Genomic DNA, 18506 nt, shown 5'->3' with positions numbered 1-18506 from the left:
GAGGAAAAAACCAAAAACAAATACTGGAGAGAATGAATAGTTGAAAAAAAATGAACATTCTCCGCTGGATCCGTGGATGGGTCTCCAGGGAAACCCTCATGAGAAGGATTCCACTACTTTTTACAAACAGATTTCTGCATTCTTCTCCTCTGGGGCCATTTTATAAATCAGATGGCTATGGAAATCAAGGGATCCCTAAGTGTACATGAAGGGACTTCACACAGTGTGCCACCCATAAAGAAGTGATTTATAGGCTGGGAAATCACAAGAAGTCTTTTCAAAGAATGTGGTATTCTTGGCTAGAAACAATGATACAAGAGTAGGCTGTTCCTTTCATATGTTCTGTGGCCTTAATCCTGCAATTGGCACTGCCTGTCAATGGGCAACCGAGCGAGAGCAGGAGTTTCCCTGCATGCATCACTGCAGGATGGTGGGCCTGTATGAGTAAAACCTGGAGTCCTGCTAGGACATGCCTTACACATACACTGCAATAAAGAAATGTATGGTTACTTTTAAAACCTCAGCATGTTAGAACATGAAACTTTTCTTTACTCTCCAAAGAATTTTTCCTGGGAAATTTTTAGTATTTTCCCCTGCCACATCTTCTGCACTTAGACTTCCATACAACCACCCAAAGGTCCCACGTCAGGCTGCCCCATCCTTCCAAGTGAGAAAGGCTAACTGTGTTACACTCTGGAGACAATCAAGGTGTTTTGGGGGGGGGGGTTGTCATTGTCCCTAAAGAGCCAGCAATTCACTATCCTTGGATGGTTTCTGTCAATCTATCTTTGACTCCTTGAAACCTGTTGAAGCTGTTGAAACCTGAAACGAAACTAGGCCTCTAGAATACACATCAATCATGCCCTACCACCCTCAAAGCAGATATCACAAGAAAATGAGGCAGCTTCCCCAACTCTGGAAACTCAGAAGCGGGGGGTTTGTTCTGATATTTTTAGAACTGACAAAATTGTTCATTCCCCACATTTTAGGATACAGTGTCTGAGAGACAGGTCCAAGGTCACCTGTTACTCCATCTGCCCCCTATACCTAGAACAGACTCCATTATCATCTGGTTTCTCCGTTTCCCCTCAGAGCTCAGCCCTGGGTTGCTTGCCACTGCTGATCTGCACTTAAAGCTTATTTCACTCAGTGGACTAGTATAAGCAATACTGGCAAAAGTGCAGTCTTTTGCTGGTATAAGGCATGTCTACACTAGAAGGGTTTGCTAGTATAGATATAGTGGTATAAATGACCAGCAAAGCTTTTCTAGTGTAGGCGAGGCCTTGGTCCTTCTGACGTTTCAGGGTATGGCTACACTGCACTGAGGGTGCAGGGAGTGATTGCAAAGCATGGAGGCATAACTGAGCTAGCTTTAATCTAGATAGCTAGGGTATCAAAAGTAACAAAGCCACAGCAGCACGCAGTGTACAAGCCTTGATGGGACCCGGGTTATATACTCAAAGGGCCAGACTGCACTGAAGTCCATGCTGTCGTAGCCTCATCGCTATTGGTATCTGAGGTAGCTCATGTATGTCTACATGAGCTGCAATCACACTGTCAACTGCAAGGTACACATACCCAGGGCAACCACACTGCAAAACACTCCAACTACACAGAGTGAATGAATTAGCAGCTGATCAGTTGTAACATGAGCTACTGCATCCCCAACTTCATTACCAGCTTGAAGCTTCAAGCCATCCCTCCTGATGGACCAGCCAGCTCAAGCTTAAATCACCCCTTAACTCAAGCTAAATTTGTGGGGGGAACGGGATGGGAGTGATGTTAGGAGCAAAGCTACACCTCAAGCTAACAATGTAGTGAAGACAAGCCCTAAGTCAGAAATGAAAATATTTCATTGTGCCACAATATTACCCTTTGATAGAAGAGATATGTCTTTGCTAAATTTCTCTCTTACCTTAAGCTTCTGGGCTTCTCCCCTAACTTTCAGGAGCTCTGTGATGGAATCTACAAAGCCTTGGTAATGGAAGTTGCACATTTTCTCAATCTCTCGGTCATGGTTTCGAATTCGGGCTTCCAGTTTTTCCATGAAACGACCATGCTCTTCGCCATCATAGACAGACCTAAGAAAGAGGAGTTTCCAAGGAGGTTAGAATTGTGTTACCTGTCTATATAATTACTTAGAATAAATTCACAAAATGCTAGTTGTTAAACAATAACCAATAGCCTCTGGACAGAGTTGGGGGGGGGGGGTTTAAAGTGGCGCTTTACTTTTAACTCATGTTTGAGGATATTCTTGTGTCACACATGTTCTTCTCTTTTCCATTCAACAAACATTTGCTTTCATTCCTGTTTCTCTCACAGACCACAACGTTTCTATTCAGGGCACTGGTAACTGGACACAGAACCTTCCTCCTCTATTTAGGTCAGCAGTTCAAATCCAGTTAGGCCAACAGAGACCAAAACTGGCTGCTATTTGACGGGTGATTGGTAGCCTTTATGAAGTGACTCTGTGGGCTTCAGACCAGCTCCCAGAGGACAAGTCACATGAGAAAAGCACAGTCTCTGCTGACACAAATTGCCCCCTTGTTAGCACGGTCAGCAGGGCTGCTGGAATAAGTGGGACATGGGACTGAACTCCCCACCTCACCTCCCAAATGGCCCTTCCCTGTCAGAGGTAATGAACAAAGGCAGGAAGGCCTGGTGGAAGCTTGCATTCATCCTCCATGTTGGGGAAAAATAGGTAATCTCCAGAGAGGTCAATCCAACAATATCCATACGCACAAAATTCACATTCACAGAAGTCATTCAACAGGATTTCTTGGGTTCCCATATTTGTTCAAAGAACTCCCATATAAGATTTGATTACTCCCTGCATGGAAAGCTCAGACTGACACGTAAAAAAAACAAACAAAATCAAACAATGTTCTTTTTACTCCGTACATCAGAGACAGAAAACACTGTAACAGCATCATCACCGACAATTCTGTGAGGTGGACTAGATTACAACTCATCCATCGGCAGATATATTGCCTCCGTAAGCCTAACAAACTTGGTCTTGGCAGCAAACATAAGCAGATGTTATTCCAGAAAGATAAAAGAGTGATGTAAAGTATGAAAGGTACTTTTTTCTGATCATAAGCACATTAATTTTCTAACATGAGCGGAAAGATTTTAAATACAGGCTTACAATCCACAGGATATTCTGAAGACTGTGACAATTTTAAGACATCTAATTCTGAATTTAGCCTTCTTGACTGACTCACTGATTTTCCTGCAAACCTCGACGTTTACAGCAATTGTGTTAAAAAGGTGATGTTATGTAATTTCAGAGACCGAATACCTTAATTCACTATTGCTGTCCAGTGATTTGAAAGGTTGGGGATGAAAAGAAACTACAGAAATACAAAAAAACCCAACTCAACAGATGTATCAAGTAACCCTTTAGAAGAGGTGGTCAACTAGGTGACTCCTAGTGAACATTTTAAGTAATGTTGGGGGAGAAAAGTACCTAAGTGATTTAGGAACACAGGTCTGGCTTTCAGTGGAATTTGTGCTCCTAAGTCACTTGAAAATTTCACTCTCTGAACTCAAGATAGCATCCCTAGGTGTCTACAGTAAAAATCAAAATGGGACTAAGCGCTGAGGAGGGAAATGTTGAATAATTATCCTTATGATGTATTCTGACATCGTGAGTTATGCGCTTTCAATCTCCCATTCTCAGGAGGGTCGTAATAGGGTGGAAACCCTGCATATTTAGGGTCTTTACTTATTCTGCATTGATTGCAAAAGAAAGCTTTTAAATAAGTCCAATTCTACGCACATTTCATGGTCATTGACAAAAGCAGAGTAAAAAGGCATGCAATTCTTTAAAGTTCACAACACAGCTTCCTTCAGTGCTATCCAGTTTCTGCCTTTGGAATAAGCATCTGAAGAGACAGCGACCTGACATTCACGAAAGCTAGGATGTTGCCACAGTATCGATTATGGTAGTTTTTATTGCACTGTAATCAGGTAGAGAGTTTTGCCAAGAAATGACTTATTTAGAACTTAGAGAGAGAGTGCCATCTAGTGATGGTCTATTTATTTGCAATGCTCCTTATGTATATCCTAAATCAATACTGCACATCCTTTCTAATAACCTGCATCTTAGCTACAATCCAAAAATGCAAATATAATAGCATATATATTATTCAGCTATACAACTCCTTGGTAGACTTCACTATAAATTTAAAAGAAAATGGAAACACTAATTGAAAAAGTTCCAAGCTGACATAATGCAGTTCCACCACGGGAAAAATACTGTTTTGCATTTATGTAACACCTATTATCCAAGAGTCTCAATATGATTTATGAACATTAAGCAAGCCTCAGATCTCCCTAATTTTACAGATGGCAAAACAGATACAGACGTCCAGTGACTTATTCAAGGCCAAAGAATGAGTCAGTGACAGGAAGCAACAAATCCTAAGAGTCCTAGATATCAATCATCAGCTTAAACTTAACACCGCTAAAGCCAAAACCCTTGTCTTCCCTTCAAAACTCTCCCCTTTATTCATCACTGTCTACACCACCACCATGCGCCCTGTCACTATGACCCATAAGACAGGCATCATCTTCAATTTCTGTTGGTGAGAGAGACTTGTAGAAGAGCTCTGTGGAGCTTGAAATCTTCTCTCTCACCAACAGAAGTTGGTCCAGTAAAAGATATTACCTCATTCACCTTGTCTCTCTAATATCCTGGGACCAACACAGCTACAACAGTGCAAATTATTAGGTATTTTGGCCATACTATACTCTCCTGTTGGATCACCTTTCTCCCTATATTGGGTCAGCTTTCTCCCCCTACTATTTGCATTATTCCTACATACTCTGACCTACACTCTTACTTGTCTACTTATGCCTGTGGGCATCCATCACCTAGTCTACATCCATTTTATCCAATTATTCCTCTTGCCCTCACTTCTAACGCTCTCTGGGACTCTACACCATTTGCATCCATGCTGAAACCTTGTAAAGCCCCTGGAAACGTTCCGACGGAAGTTCTGTAAAAACGTTCCTTGTTATGTCTGCCGATTGGATGTTTCTGTTTACTGAGCACATAAAAAAATCAATTTAAAAAACAAAAAATTCAAGACTCAACTCGACCTTGGATTGTGTCACTGTGTTTCACAATGCCCATGTTCATTAAAACAAGCTTTGGTTTTGCAAAGGTCAAATGGAAAAAACTTTCCAGGAAAGTTATAAAAGGCAAATGATGGACCAGAGTCACACCAGTTTCTATCTGACAGTCTTGTTTTTAACAAAGTTTATCTCATACAACGGGGCAGCCAAATTTCACCCATCTGAAGCCCATACTGTCAATCATCAGGGCCCCATCCAAGTGGCATGAATTGGAGCATATGAAGCCACCTTTATCTTTAACACGGTGGTGAGGATCTTTTAGACAGGCCTACACTGCACCTCGCCACCCTGATCCACATGCTTCTCAGATCAAAAGGGAGTCGTGCATACTGGGCTCTGTTGTCTATAAGCCACATCCTCATTCTAGAACATGGATGGCTACGGCCTGCATGCAACCCTTGGGATTCATTTTGACCACTCCTTGCCATACAACTTAGTAACTCATTAAAATGCATTTAGGCACAAGCTGGGCAGATGTTGACAGGAGGGAGGAAGGGGGGACGGCGTGGTTTTGTGGCTACCACAAAAGACAAGCCTGGAAAATAGGAGTCCAGGGTTCTGCTCCAAGCTCTGCCACAAGCTTCCTGCGTGGCTGAGCTCATCACTGAGGGAAAGGGCATAGAAAAGCTGTGTGTAAACTAGGGATAATGCTTCCCAATCTCACAGGTTTCAGAGTCTTTACGAGTTCATTCATTAATATTTGCCAAGGTCTTTGAGATCCTCAGATGGAAAGTGCTATGGAAGTTTAAAGACGACTTATGCAAGCACAGCAAAATACAAATGCAATACTACAAGAAAGGCTTCCCAAGCCAGTATTCAGCCTGTGTAGGAACTTCTATAGGTTTGTTCTGCATCCTGAAAAGAGTGGGTCCAACGAACGTGGTTAACACCACTCTAATCAGTTTCAAATTATGACAGATTAGGAGCCTGACCCTGCACCTTTACTCCAAATGGGAGTTTTGCCTGCTTTATGACTGCAGGATTGGATCTCCAACAGAATATAAATAAATTAAACTGAAATTACAAGAGGAGAAGGAATGGGGAGGGAGGCAGGAAATATCTCCCAAGAAATCTCTGGGGACAAAATAAAAAAAAAAAAATCTGGAACAGTGCAAGGACATTCTGGGGACAATGAACAGAAGTGTCTTGCTTTTTGTTTTCAATTAATATGTGGAAAAAGTTCTTGGGTCTGGTTCCGGACTTCAATTTTTATTTTATTTTTTTTCCTTCTTAATCTTCTGTAGTGGTTTTAAGGCCTCTGAAACATTTCTTCTCATTCGGCTACATAAAAGCTCTAGCATTTTGTTTATTATGAACGTTAAAAATGAGAGGAAAAAAATTAATTACTGCATAATGTAAAAAAAAAAAAAAAATGATTAATGCAACATGCCCATGGAAGGGTCAAACAAAGTTTGACAGCTCAGATCTGTTTCGTACACAATGTGAAACACCAAAATCATTGAGTTCCTGTGTTCACATTCTTGCGATTTGCAAAATGTCTGTGTAGCAAAGGGACACCAGCAGATTATACTTTTTTTTTTTTTTTAAAACAACCAGTTCTCTTACTCGTGTTACTAATACCTGAAATTTTTTCAACTGAAAATCTTAAGTACGGAATTTCCTTTTCATCTTGTACGCTACTTTTATTTGTGCACTTCACTAAATTTTTCAAGTGATGATCGATCAGTCAATCCACTTTCAGGTTTTCCTGAACCAGCAGAGCGTTCTGACATTTGGGTTACAAACATTACAGCCACACCACTCTTGCATACTTTTAATTAAAAGTATTTTTGTAATCGTGACAAAGTTTGTATTAACAGTCTAGAAAGTGGTTCCTTTATTTGTATAAATTCAAAACCTTCATTTTCAACCAACATTGACAGAGCCCCTTTAACAACTGTAAACATTAGCAAACTACTAGAGGAAGTGGTATTATGTTGTCATTAGAGTCTACACTAGGAAGCAGCTCCTGAAAATAAATCCTGCTCTTTGCAGGGCTCTAATATGGCTGAGTAGCAGTTAAAATACGGTTTGACGCTGCCCTTACAAGCAAGACCTAACCATATTATAAGGAGGTCAAGAAGCTATCCCATTGTAACCCCAATCCCCACAGTTTGTGTAGCTAGGATGCTAATCTTTGAATCCAACCAGCGCAGCAACATTAGATGCCACCGATTAACACCTTTCATGCAACATGGATTTCCTCAGCGCCTGCCTTCACCACTTACAGCAGAATATGATGGGACTGTCAGCTCTGTCATAGATGATGGTTCCTGCATGGTTTTGCTAGAATAGGAAACTTAGGGAAACAGGAAGTAGATACAGGGCCTTTAACGTTCCAAGGGCGTCATTTAAGTAACAACAGGACACAGGCCAACCAAAGCAAGATAATGCAAAATTCAGGCAAGCTACCACTCTTCCCACACTTGTCTAGGTGTTACACAAAGTGTACAGGTAGATACTGTAATATCACACCAGGACCTGAACATCTCAAACACTAAGGCATACCTTAGTGATAGCAGCCTTGGGGCAAGGGGAAGATTGTAAAGAAAATAACAGTATGAGGTGTGAATGCATGGTTTTTTATTCAGAAAACAATGATTTTATTAATATGTTCTGGATCTTTATTAATATGCTAAACTTCAGTAGCACTCTTCATCTGAAAATCTCAAAGCACCTTACAGCCATGAATCATGTCTCAACACCCTATTAAGTAGGAAAGGGATACATATAGATCACTTCCTCCGCACAGAAGTGGGGCCACTTCTGGAGCGAATACAGCAGCTGCTTAATAAAATTACTACGTAAGTTTAGGACAGGAAATTAAGAAATTGTACGGAAAAATTTAGGGAATCTGAACAATTATCCAAGCAGGGATTTGGCCAAGAAACTACAGTTAATATCCCTACTCTAACAAAAGTGCCATGGGGCCTGCTAATTACCGTAAAGAGACAGGATCTCAATATTTACTCGACACTTCAGACCTATCTATACTAAGATTTTTTTCTAAAATTCCTTCCCTTTACTACCACCGAGTCAACCTCTACCAGTGGGTGGTGGCATCAAGTTAGGGCTTCGCTACATAAATTATTCTGGAATTACTCGAGGTATGAAATCGTTTATTCCAGAATAAAAAAAATACTTTTTCCCCAAACTAGCTTAACAGATTTTGGAAGCAGATTCTGAAATAAGTATCCACACATGGAGTTGTTCGGAAAGAGCGATTCCGCTTTAAATTCCCACCCTATGTTATTCCAGAATATCTCGTGTAGACTAGCCCTCCACCACACTATTGAGGAGCCCTGTTCCGAACAGGGTTAGACAGCATAGAGAGCCTAAAATACTAGTGTTCACTGTCCATGTCTAGGCTAGCGCCCTCACTGTTAAAGTAGGTAGGAAGACTAGTGCAGCAGCAACTATGGCTTCTCAAGAGTCACACTGCCAAAGTCGTACACTTCGATAAGCTTCGGGTCTCGTTAGCATGCAGACACTTAACAGGATGCTACAATTAATCTCATCGCTGTCAATTCACTGTGTCAAGAATTTACCAAGATCTTGTCTACAGACAAACAGTCACTGGGTTAACTAGAGGTGTTTTTTAAAACCAATTCAGTAAAATCTGTGCAAGTTTACATTCAGATGCTTATTTTGGTTCGGGTGGCTAATTTTGGCTTAGTTTAGTCTGATAAAAAAAGAAGTCAGAAGCCTCTTTGTTGACCAATCATGGACATGAGCCATCTCAAACCAGTTGCCACTCATGTGTGGCACAAGTGCAGATTCTACAGAGAAAATGCAAATGCCACTCCTTACTAACATGCCAGTCCTAAGTGTATCACACTGTGGCAAGACCTATGGAATCACTTCACACAAAGATGAATTAAGGGCAAAGGAACAAATTTCCTGGTGTTTTGTCATTGTTTTATTTCTTCATCATTTTGTATTTAATCGGGCCCCGAATCTTCCTACCTTTGTTTTTATTTCATTTTTCACAAGGGGGCCCACCCAAGCTCTGGCCACTGTGTAATCATAGTATCATAGAACTGGAAGGGACCTCGAGAGGTCACCTGGTCCAGTCCCCTGCACTCATCATGATAAAACATACACCAAATAGTGATCCACAGCAGAGTACCTCAAAGCAATTTTTCACAACACCCGTTTGAGGGAGAGATTTTTATAATCATTTCCCATCATGTGCCTCAGTTAACCAGAAAGGGGATGTGATTTCCCAAGGCTACACAGTGGGTCAGTACCAGAGCCAAGGACATAAGTTAGACAGAGAAACTTAGCATATAAAAGAGGACTCTGGTTTCTACTAGGGCACCTAAATGAATTAAGTGCATATTTATTCTGGTATTTCTAGATGCTGGAAAAGAATTCAACCACTTGGTTGAACTGCTTCATGGATATTGGTTTGGAGATTTCTGAGAGTCTGTATTATACCTCAGAGGCTCTTTTCATTGTGAATAGGCATCTAGTAGGTTTTCCTGACCAGTTTTTCATGCCCTCTCTACTGAGCTACTGGCAATTCTCTTAAAAAATCCAGAATAAAGATTTTTCAATTCAGGGAAACTGTCCTAAGTCACATTTTTACATTTGTTTTGGAAGAAAATGTGGTCTGTGGAGCGAGCCTAGCAGGCACGCCTCAGCAGTCTGTGATACCGTTCTTCTCCTTTCCTGCCAGTCATTGATGTAAAAGCAGACTCCCAGACCAGGAATTTTTCCTCTTCCTCTCTTGAAGGAGGAACCCAGGGAGCAAGATGCAGGCCCTGGAAACAAAGTGCAGCCTGTTGTCTCCTTTGCTTGCTGCAAAGAAGACAATCTGCTCCTCAGACACATCCTCACTGGCATGAAGCAGGTCTTGGATCTTCCTGTGAACCTCCTGGTAGAATCTGGATGCCTGTGGCCAAGTAGCCACATCAACTGCCCTGACCATCATTTCACCTGAGTCAAAGGATTTCCATATCTGGTACCGAGCCAGTCCTGCACTCTTGAAGACTAGCTTTTTATGCTCCTACCGTTTTTTTGTGGGGAGGGAATCAACCAGGATGGAGGTCTCTTTCCATAGCTCCATCCTTTAGCTATGCAAGCCTGGTACCCACAATGCAAAGAGCTGCAGAGACCATCAAATTCTTCCCCCAAATGAATTCCAGCTCAGGATTCTGGAATGCAGCACCAAAGGCGAAGCTGCCAAGGTCTCTGAAGCTTGTGGGAGATAAAGTGAGCAACATCCTTGGCGAGGGTGTACTTTTATACTCAGTGGTGTTGACATACATAACAGCCAGTAGAGGGTCTGAATAGAATTCTCCCCGCTACCTCTGCCCTCAAGGGCCAAAAAGCCCTCAAGACTAGTTGAGTTCCACAAGTGTCACACTAACAGGCTAAGACCTAGGAGGGCAAATATGCACAGATGCTTTTTTAAAAAAAAAAAGCAAACAGCCTAATATGTGAGCTACTTAGGGCCCAATTCTCTTTCCACTAAAGTCAACATCAACCCTCCCATCAACTTCAGAGGTGCAGGATTGGACCCTCTGTTAATATTTATTAAGTGGTCTGAAGTACCACTCAGTTGCTTATTTACAGGAGCAAAGCAATTTAAAGAATGTAATACAGGGATCACCCAGCCACATCTGGGGTGGAACACGGGAGCTGCTTTGTGCCAGCAAGTCCAAACAAGTCTTTAAGAAGAGGAAGTCAAGAATAATGACTCCAATTTAAATTAAGTTTGAACAGCTTGGTTACAATCTTCCTATTAGGAAATAGGCCTTTTATCATCTGCAACTAAGAGGGAGAGCTTGAAAAAAATTAACATGCGGTGTTGAAAAGCGCCAGGAAATGTAGGGAGCTACCCAAAGCCAGGCAGCCAGCGCAGCTACAGCCAACAAGAATCCCCCCAACTGAGGCAAATATGAAGAGAACTGGCCATGAGCAAAGCTTTTAATTTCCCTCCTTTTAGAGAGCACAATGGAAACAATTCCCCAAGAACAAAAGCGATGCGTCAGTGGGCCCTACTGTCTCAAACTCTTTCAAGTTGGAAGGACAGTTGATTTGCACCATGTGTAGGACAGGAATGCTAGCTAGAACCAAGCAAGATAAATTCAGCCCCTCCAAGCTGGTTAATATTAAACTGAAATAATCATCTTTACAATAACGGTAAACAAAAACACTGGTTTACAATGGAAGAGATTTAGCAATGTGCCCCAGTCACACTTCCTTTGCGGGGAATCTCAGTGTTCATACCTCATGTACTATGGTTGGCAAAAGTGTTGAAATATGGGTCAGTCACATGCGTAAATGCCAGAGGACACGGTATTAAAGACACCACAATGTCCTCATCTCACCTCTGCTTGGCCTACCATGGTGTTCCAGCACATTCAGTTCTTTATTAAAAATAAAACAAAGGGGAACATAGAATGGCTTGGATGCAGAGTATATGTGCTACAACACAGAGAAGAAGAGGCTGAATTATATATATCAATTTTCCCTCTTTGGTGGGCATACCTCTGCCTCTATTAAATAAAACTACTAAATAAAAACTGCACTGTTTAAAATGAAAGTAGCTATACATTAATTGGAATATAATTTAGCTCTCTCTCATTCCTCAAGGGCAGAGAGAGTAGGGAGGTGATTTTACCTCTGCATATTGCATTGGTGAGACCGATACTGGAATCTTACACCCAGTTCTGGCATCCACATTTTAAAAAGGATATTGAAAAATTTGGAGAGGCTACAGAAAAGACCCACAAAAATTAATTGAGAACTGAGAAAATGCCTTACAGAGAGAGACCTAATGAGCTAAATCTGTTTAACTTATCAAAAAGAAAATCATGAGGTGACTTGTTTACAATTGAAAGTACTTTGGGGGGGAGAAAATACCAGGTATTAATGGGCTCTTTTTTCTAATGGAGAAAGGCATATCAAGAATTAAAGGCTGGAAGCTGAAGCCAGATAAATACAAATTAGAAATAAGGTACAAATTTTAACAGTGAAAGTGATTAACCACTCAAACAAACTACCATGGGAAGAGGTGGATTCTCCATATCTTGGTGTCTTCAGACCAAGACTGAATGTCTTTCTGGAAAATACGTGTTAGCCAAAAAAGTTATTGGGCTCAATATAGAGGTGATTTGGTGAAATGTCATACTCTGAGATATTAGGAAGATACCTAATGGTCCCTTTCTGGCCTTAAACTCTATCAATCTATGCAATGCAGGCATTTTTAGAAGGAGATCATCCTTCCTGTACCTGTACCCCACTGAATTTGTGTCTCATTTTCAAGTCTCAGATAAACACCTATTTCCACACTTGCCTTTATGTCTTAATTTCACTTTTCTTTAATAAGTGTGTAACTGTATTTGAAATAGAGATTGTATCCAAGATGCCACTAATTCAAGGGCTGACCAAACTTTATGGCCACCAGAATACATAGTCTGTTGTAAAAAAAAGAAAAAAAAAATCGGACACTCTACCACCTGAAGGAAAATCTTCACTAGATATAGCAGCCTTTCGGATTCTGTTTTCAGGTAGCGTTGGCAGTGGTGCACAAATGCAATCCAGAATACAGCAACACTGTGCAAAATAGTTGCATTTCAGTTAATTCATAGGTGTGGCTAATTCTCCATTGTTCACACCACGCTATTAGAGGATTCAAAATGACATCCCTGACTCCTGTCCTTGGAGAAGTTGCCCCTACCCAACAAGCCATCTTTGTTTCCTCCATTGCCTACAGAAATGATTTACTTGCTATCAGCAGCGATAACTAGCTCAACCCTTTCCATAGGGTTGAGGGTAACCTGGGTTCCTCTTTCAGCTGGCTCTTTGGCAGCTGAGCACAAACATAGTGCATTCTATACAAACCATTGTTCTTGCCTGCAGAGAGTTGGAAAGGAAAATGGGATTATTTTATATACAATAAGGTAAGTACAATTCCCATTTGATAACTGTTAAAAGTGACAATAGAGATTAAGACCCTAAAATCTGACCTACCATATCTCAAGATTTACAACCTGCTATAGAAATCCTGTGCAATCATTGTTGGCAAAGAAAAACTATTCTCAGAGCAGTGATCAGTCACTGACGCTGGGGCATAAACACTTACACTTCAGCATAGTCAGATGCCTTATAAACTGTTGAAAATTCTATGCAAACAAAGCTTCCAATTTCAGCTCCATGTAGAAAAAATTGGAGCAAACCGTATGCAAAAATATGCTCTTGGTTCAGAATATGAATAACCGAATAAAAAATATTTTCAAACTTTTAAAGCATTACTATTCTAGTCACTACATCTTTAAAAAACAGATTAGAATACCAAAAAAATATAATATCAAACTTAAAAGATTCAAATTGGAAGCTACCATTCTGATAACCTGACAAAGTAGATAACGCAAGTCCCGTGGGAAAGTATATAAAATCAAGTGACTCAAATTGTAAATTCTATCCAGTCTTCCCATAACAACTTGAAAGTCCCCTGCTTAAACCATGCCCTAAGTTGCAAGAACTTCATTCCCCATGTCCTGGACCAACTTCTTGGAAGAATTTGTACAGTGGCAATTGTCACTTACAGAGACACCACCAACAAAGATAGTTATCAGAGACTGAGAAATAGTGAAAAATTAAAAAAAAAAAAAAAAACTAGTGCAGCTTTCCTTTAAGCAAAAAAAAAAGGGGGTGGGGGGGCCTACAATTTGTAACATAGCTGCCAATGAAATTATTCCAGCTCTATAAATAATTTGTAATACCTGCAAGGCACAGATTGATGGAATCGATCCAATTTGCTTCCAAGCTACACATTCATAACAGTCCTAACATCCTCCCCCTTCGACATTTAAGATTGCTTAATTTTTTTAAAAAATATTTACCATGCAATACATCTTTTAGCAACATACTATTATTTATTATTTGTAATGTGGTCCCAACTAGCGGCCCCAATCATAGAACAGGGCCTAGTTATACTAGGCTCTATATAAACATAACAAAAAGACAGTCCCTGTCCTGTCTCCCCCTTCCCCAGTAACTAGATCCAGAGCAATTTGTTAGTCTCTAAGGTGCCACAAGTACTCCTTTTCTTTCCACAGTACTGTAGTTCTAAACTCAGTAACTATTTCATGCATTTAACGCTCAGCTTTGTTTACGTATAAAAAGGACGAGCCAGTAGCAACATCAACAACAGGTTAGACGTATAGGGAGGCTTTTGAGCACAGGAGTTAGAACTTCTGCTGTAGTGCCTTCCAGAATCTAGGGCCAGATCCTGTGTGAGGTAAAAAGGACCAGGAAACTAGCCACTGACAGAATTCCTTCCTCAGGTTAGGATTTCTCTCAGTTTTCCCCCTCCCTCCCCCCCTCCACACACACACACACACCCCGGAAATCAATCAAGTTATGTCACCTTCATGCCAGGAAGGGATGGACTGGTATTATTATTTCTATTACTGAATAGGCACAATATGGGAGTAATGGAATAAGATGTAGTCCTGGGCACGGTGAGAACACTGGCCCCTCTGCATATAATTGTTTCATGCCTCAAACATCACATATTAGTACAATAAAGCTCAAAAAGCATCCAGACATTGGGAATGTCTTCACTCCACTGACAGAAGCTTTGCATTAATGGTGATTTAGTTACTGAAGATATAGCTTATTTGTAAGTGTATGTCTATCTAAGGCATATCTTTAGTCCCCATTACCATAGTAGGGGGAGGGGGCTCACAATCATTAGGGTATTTATCTCACAATGCCCGTGACGTAGGGAAGTACATTACTCCCAACAATCTTTTTATTTTTTCATATATTAACATACGTCAAGGAAACTGAGGCAAGAGAATATGCAACTTGCCCAAGGTAAAACAGGAATCCAGCACAGGGAACTGTACTGGGGTCTCCGAGTCCCAGGCTAGCACCACCGAATGTTGAAGTCAGCTCTCATGTTGACTTATTGTGTGGCCTTCTTTGGGTAAATCACTTAATTTTTGTGCCTCAGTTTCCCCCTTTGTAAACTGATGATATATCTGATGATATATTTATATTACGAAAGCACCCAGAGACCCTAACCAGTATCAGTGAGTCGGGGGGTGAGTGCTGGAGAAACACAAGTTAAAGTCCTTGCCCAAAACAGCTTACAATCTAATCTAAGACAAGGTATAACAAGTGGGTATAATACACTAGAAGGGAAAGGAAGAGATAGGTGGTAGAAATAAGAATGTGTGCTAACCCAGGGTCCAAGTTTGAGTCAAGCTGGGACCCGGGGTCCGAGCCCTATTGCTTTGCAGTGTAGCCGTAGCCCTGCTTGACTCAGGTCCAGGGAGTCATCCAGAAGTATCCCACAATTCCATGGGCTGGCTATGCACAGGACCTGACATTTCTGAAATCAGAAGTATGTTGTTGTTTTTTTTAAATTGGGTAAATATCACTGGTCCTCTCCCCAGCTATAGCCAGTTGAGGGCTTCCGGCAGCCATCAAAGTAGAGGCAAGTTCTGGGGAATGATCTGAAGGAGAATGTTGTGGTTTCTCATACTAATTTACGAATGGTGTTTCATGAGGAAGGGGCAGCAAGGAAGAGAGTCAAGACGCTTGTGGGAGAAGTGGACACGTTGACAGAGAGGTAACTATAAAACAGAGACACTGAAAACCTGGTGGCTCCTTAGTCTGAATAAACTAGATCATCCCAGTCTTCAACCAGACATTCAGGGACACCACCACCTAGTGTTGTAAATTCTAAATTGCATTTAGTTTAGGCTTCTCTTCAAGCAGAGTTACTGTGCAAAACAACAAGCAGCTTGATTTTGGTGTGAAGATGATTAAAATGAGTCCAGACTGACTACCTGGAAGGCCCCAAGTTGAACTTCAAGCACAGAGCAGCTGAAGCCAGGTACTTCTGCTGATGAGCAATCCAGACTCCAGTTGCAGTGGATTTCATAAGAGTTAAAAGCCAGACACAGAATCAAGAGGAAAGTTCTCAGAAAACTGAAACCCAAACAGTAGTTAACAAAAGCAATCTGGAAATATTGTAACACCTTCTCCCTGAATAATCAACTACAATTTCACAAAGGCTATACTGCACTGAAAAGTAGGACAGGAGCCTGCAAACTTTACTCCTGAGGGAATTCTGTTGCAAAAAATTAAAAATTCTGTGCCAAAAAATTAAAATTCTGCACACAGTATTTTAAAGTTCCGCAAATTTTAATTTGTCACACATGTGGAGACTCCAGCATGGCAGTGGGGAGCACAGTGGCTGCATGGAGAGGGGAGGAATCACTCTGCAGCTCGTTCCCAGGACATCGACTCAGTGGTGAGGCTGCACCCAACACTGACAACACAAGGACCAGGCCTGCCCCTCCATGCCAGGTGCTGGCAGGCAGGATCAACCCAGCAGGATCCAAGTGTGGAGGGAGCGGGTTCTGTATGGGGCCATCTGGGTGTGGGCAGCTCAGTGGGGGATCCAGGTGCAGGGGAGAATCTGGATAGACAGGGGCTTGCTGTGGGGTTCCAGGTGCAGGGGCAGTAGGACTCTGCAGGGGGTCCTGGTGAAGGTGGTTGGGGTTCAGCGGAGGGGGAGTCTGGGTTTGGGGGGCTCAGTGGGGTAGGGATCCAGGTGCAGCTGGTTGGGGCTCAGTGGGGTGGGGGTCTGGGAGCTCATCCAGGTGGTCCAAGTGCAGAGGAAATGAATGGGGCTTGTCGGTGTGGAGGTTCTGAGTGTAAGGGGGGGTGAGGCTCAGCAGGATGCTCTAGGTATGGTGGGTCCGGATGCACAGGGTTTGGGCTGACAGGGGAGCAGTTACCCGTACAGTGATCCCTCCCCTCCACAGTTGAGAAGTGGTGGGTGCAGGAAGCTGGTATGGAGTGTTTGCAGAGCTTCCTGCAGCCAAGGGAGATTTCTGGGGTTGAGTCTGACCTGGATCTAGCTGCTCTGTGAAGGGGAAGAGCAAGTCCCATCCTTCCCAGCCTCTCAGCCCAGCCGGGACTAGCAGCTGAGCCCAGTACAGGTTAGGAGACACCGGCCAGGCTCACCCCAGCCTCACCCCACCCCCTGCAGTGATTTACCTCTCTGCCAGCTGCACTGGGCACCCAAAACATACTGCTCTTGAGGCTTCCCTTTGCTTCCCTGTCAGAAAGTCATTTTTCTACAGGGAAGCAAAGAAATCTGCAAGGGACAGGAATTCTGCATGTGTGCAGTGATCCAGAATTCCCTCAGGAATAAAATTTTGGTTCTTGTCTCTTAAGGCACATCTAAAATGTGTTCAGTAATCTTCTTAGATGTGTAACATTACAAAGAACAGATAAACCACAGTAAAAAAAAAATCAGAGAAGTACCTCTTTTAAGCTGCTTTTTAAAGATCTATACAAGAATTTCAAGCAACTGTTTGCCCTTAAACACCATCTTTCACCTGTAGCCATCAAAATATTTCACAAACCATCCATCCTAACATCCCCATAAGATAGGTGCTCTGTTTAACTTAGCAGGGCAAGTTGAACAGAGCAATTATGTGACTTGCTTATGGTCACACAGCAAATCAATGGCAGTGCTGGAAATAAAGCCAATCGCCTGCTCTCATCACCACGCCCTCCCACCAACGGAGATCAGAAGCAAGAAGACTTTAAATTCACCATGACAAATTAACAACAACAGTTCAAGTGTATGTTGGGGCCTAATCTACTCCAACCCACTCCAGGCCCGCAAATACACAAACATTTCTCATTCATACTAACATGCATTGCAAGTAACATTTTCATAAGTGCTTGGCGCTCAGAATTAGAGTCAGATTCTCAAAACGGTTCAGCAACCAGTGGCTCCCATTGAGAAAAATAGGAACTTCTAGGTGCTGAACTCTTGTAAGTTTGGCCACCTCATACAGGTGTCTAAATGGAAGGTGACTGATAGAGAACTCTTTTGTAGAGCCTAGCCACAGCTGCGACTAGAAAGCCCTTGCGTATGCAGAATTACTTGCAAAACAAAAAGTGAGTCTTTTTATGAGGACTCAGTTGTCAAACAAAGTTAATTTAGGGCTGGAAATGGAATACCTGCCTTTAAAAAAAAAAAGGATTAGTAATGGTTACAGCTAACCATCTGTATAATTACACACTTCACTATAAATGTAGAGTTTCCTCCTTTGTATTTTCAAAGTTAAAATACAGCAGTTGAAATCTCACAGCACGAAGCCTGTTAACTAAAAGAAAATGGTCTTGACCAGCTAACTGTGCTAGTAAGATACAGGCTGATAAGACATCGCATGTATGACACAGGAGGCAATTGTCCTGCTCTATTCAGTACTGGTGAGGCCTCTAAGTACTGGGTCCAGCTCTGCCGGGGGGAGGGGGGGGGGAGTGGTGTCACACTTTAGAAAAGATGTGGACAAATTGGAGAGACTCCAGAG

The 18506-nt window shown here is 41.9% G+C and overlaps 1 protein-coding gene across 4 annotated transcripts in view; it reads right to left on the bottom strand.

The window, feature by feature from the left end:
- The window catches only part of EXOC6B (exocyst complex component 6B), a 450651-nt gene that overhangs the window by 379751 nt on the left and 52394 nt on the right, over positions 1–18506 (bottom strand). For all 4 annotated transcript variants that reach the window (XM_073343016.1, XM_073343018.1, XM_073343017.1 and 1 more), the window contains exon 2: positions 1916–2081. In XM_073343016.1, the coding sequence (XP_073199117.1) occupies positions 1916–2081 (166 nt within the window). The remainder of the gene's footprint in view (positions 1–1915; positions 2082–18506) is intronic.

Source organism: Lepidochelys kempii, chromosome 4 (assembly GCF_965140265.1).
Source record: "Lepidochelys kempii isolate rLepKem1 chromosome 4, rLepKem1.hap2, whole genome shotgun sequence".
Lineage (NCBI taxonomy): Eukaryota > Metazoa > Chordata > Testudines > Cheloniidae > Lepidochelys > Lepidochelys kempii.
Note: the sequence above shows the minus strand (reverse complement) of the source record. Positions and strands in the feature narration are given on the sequence as shown.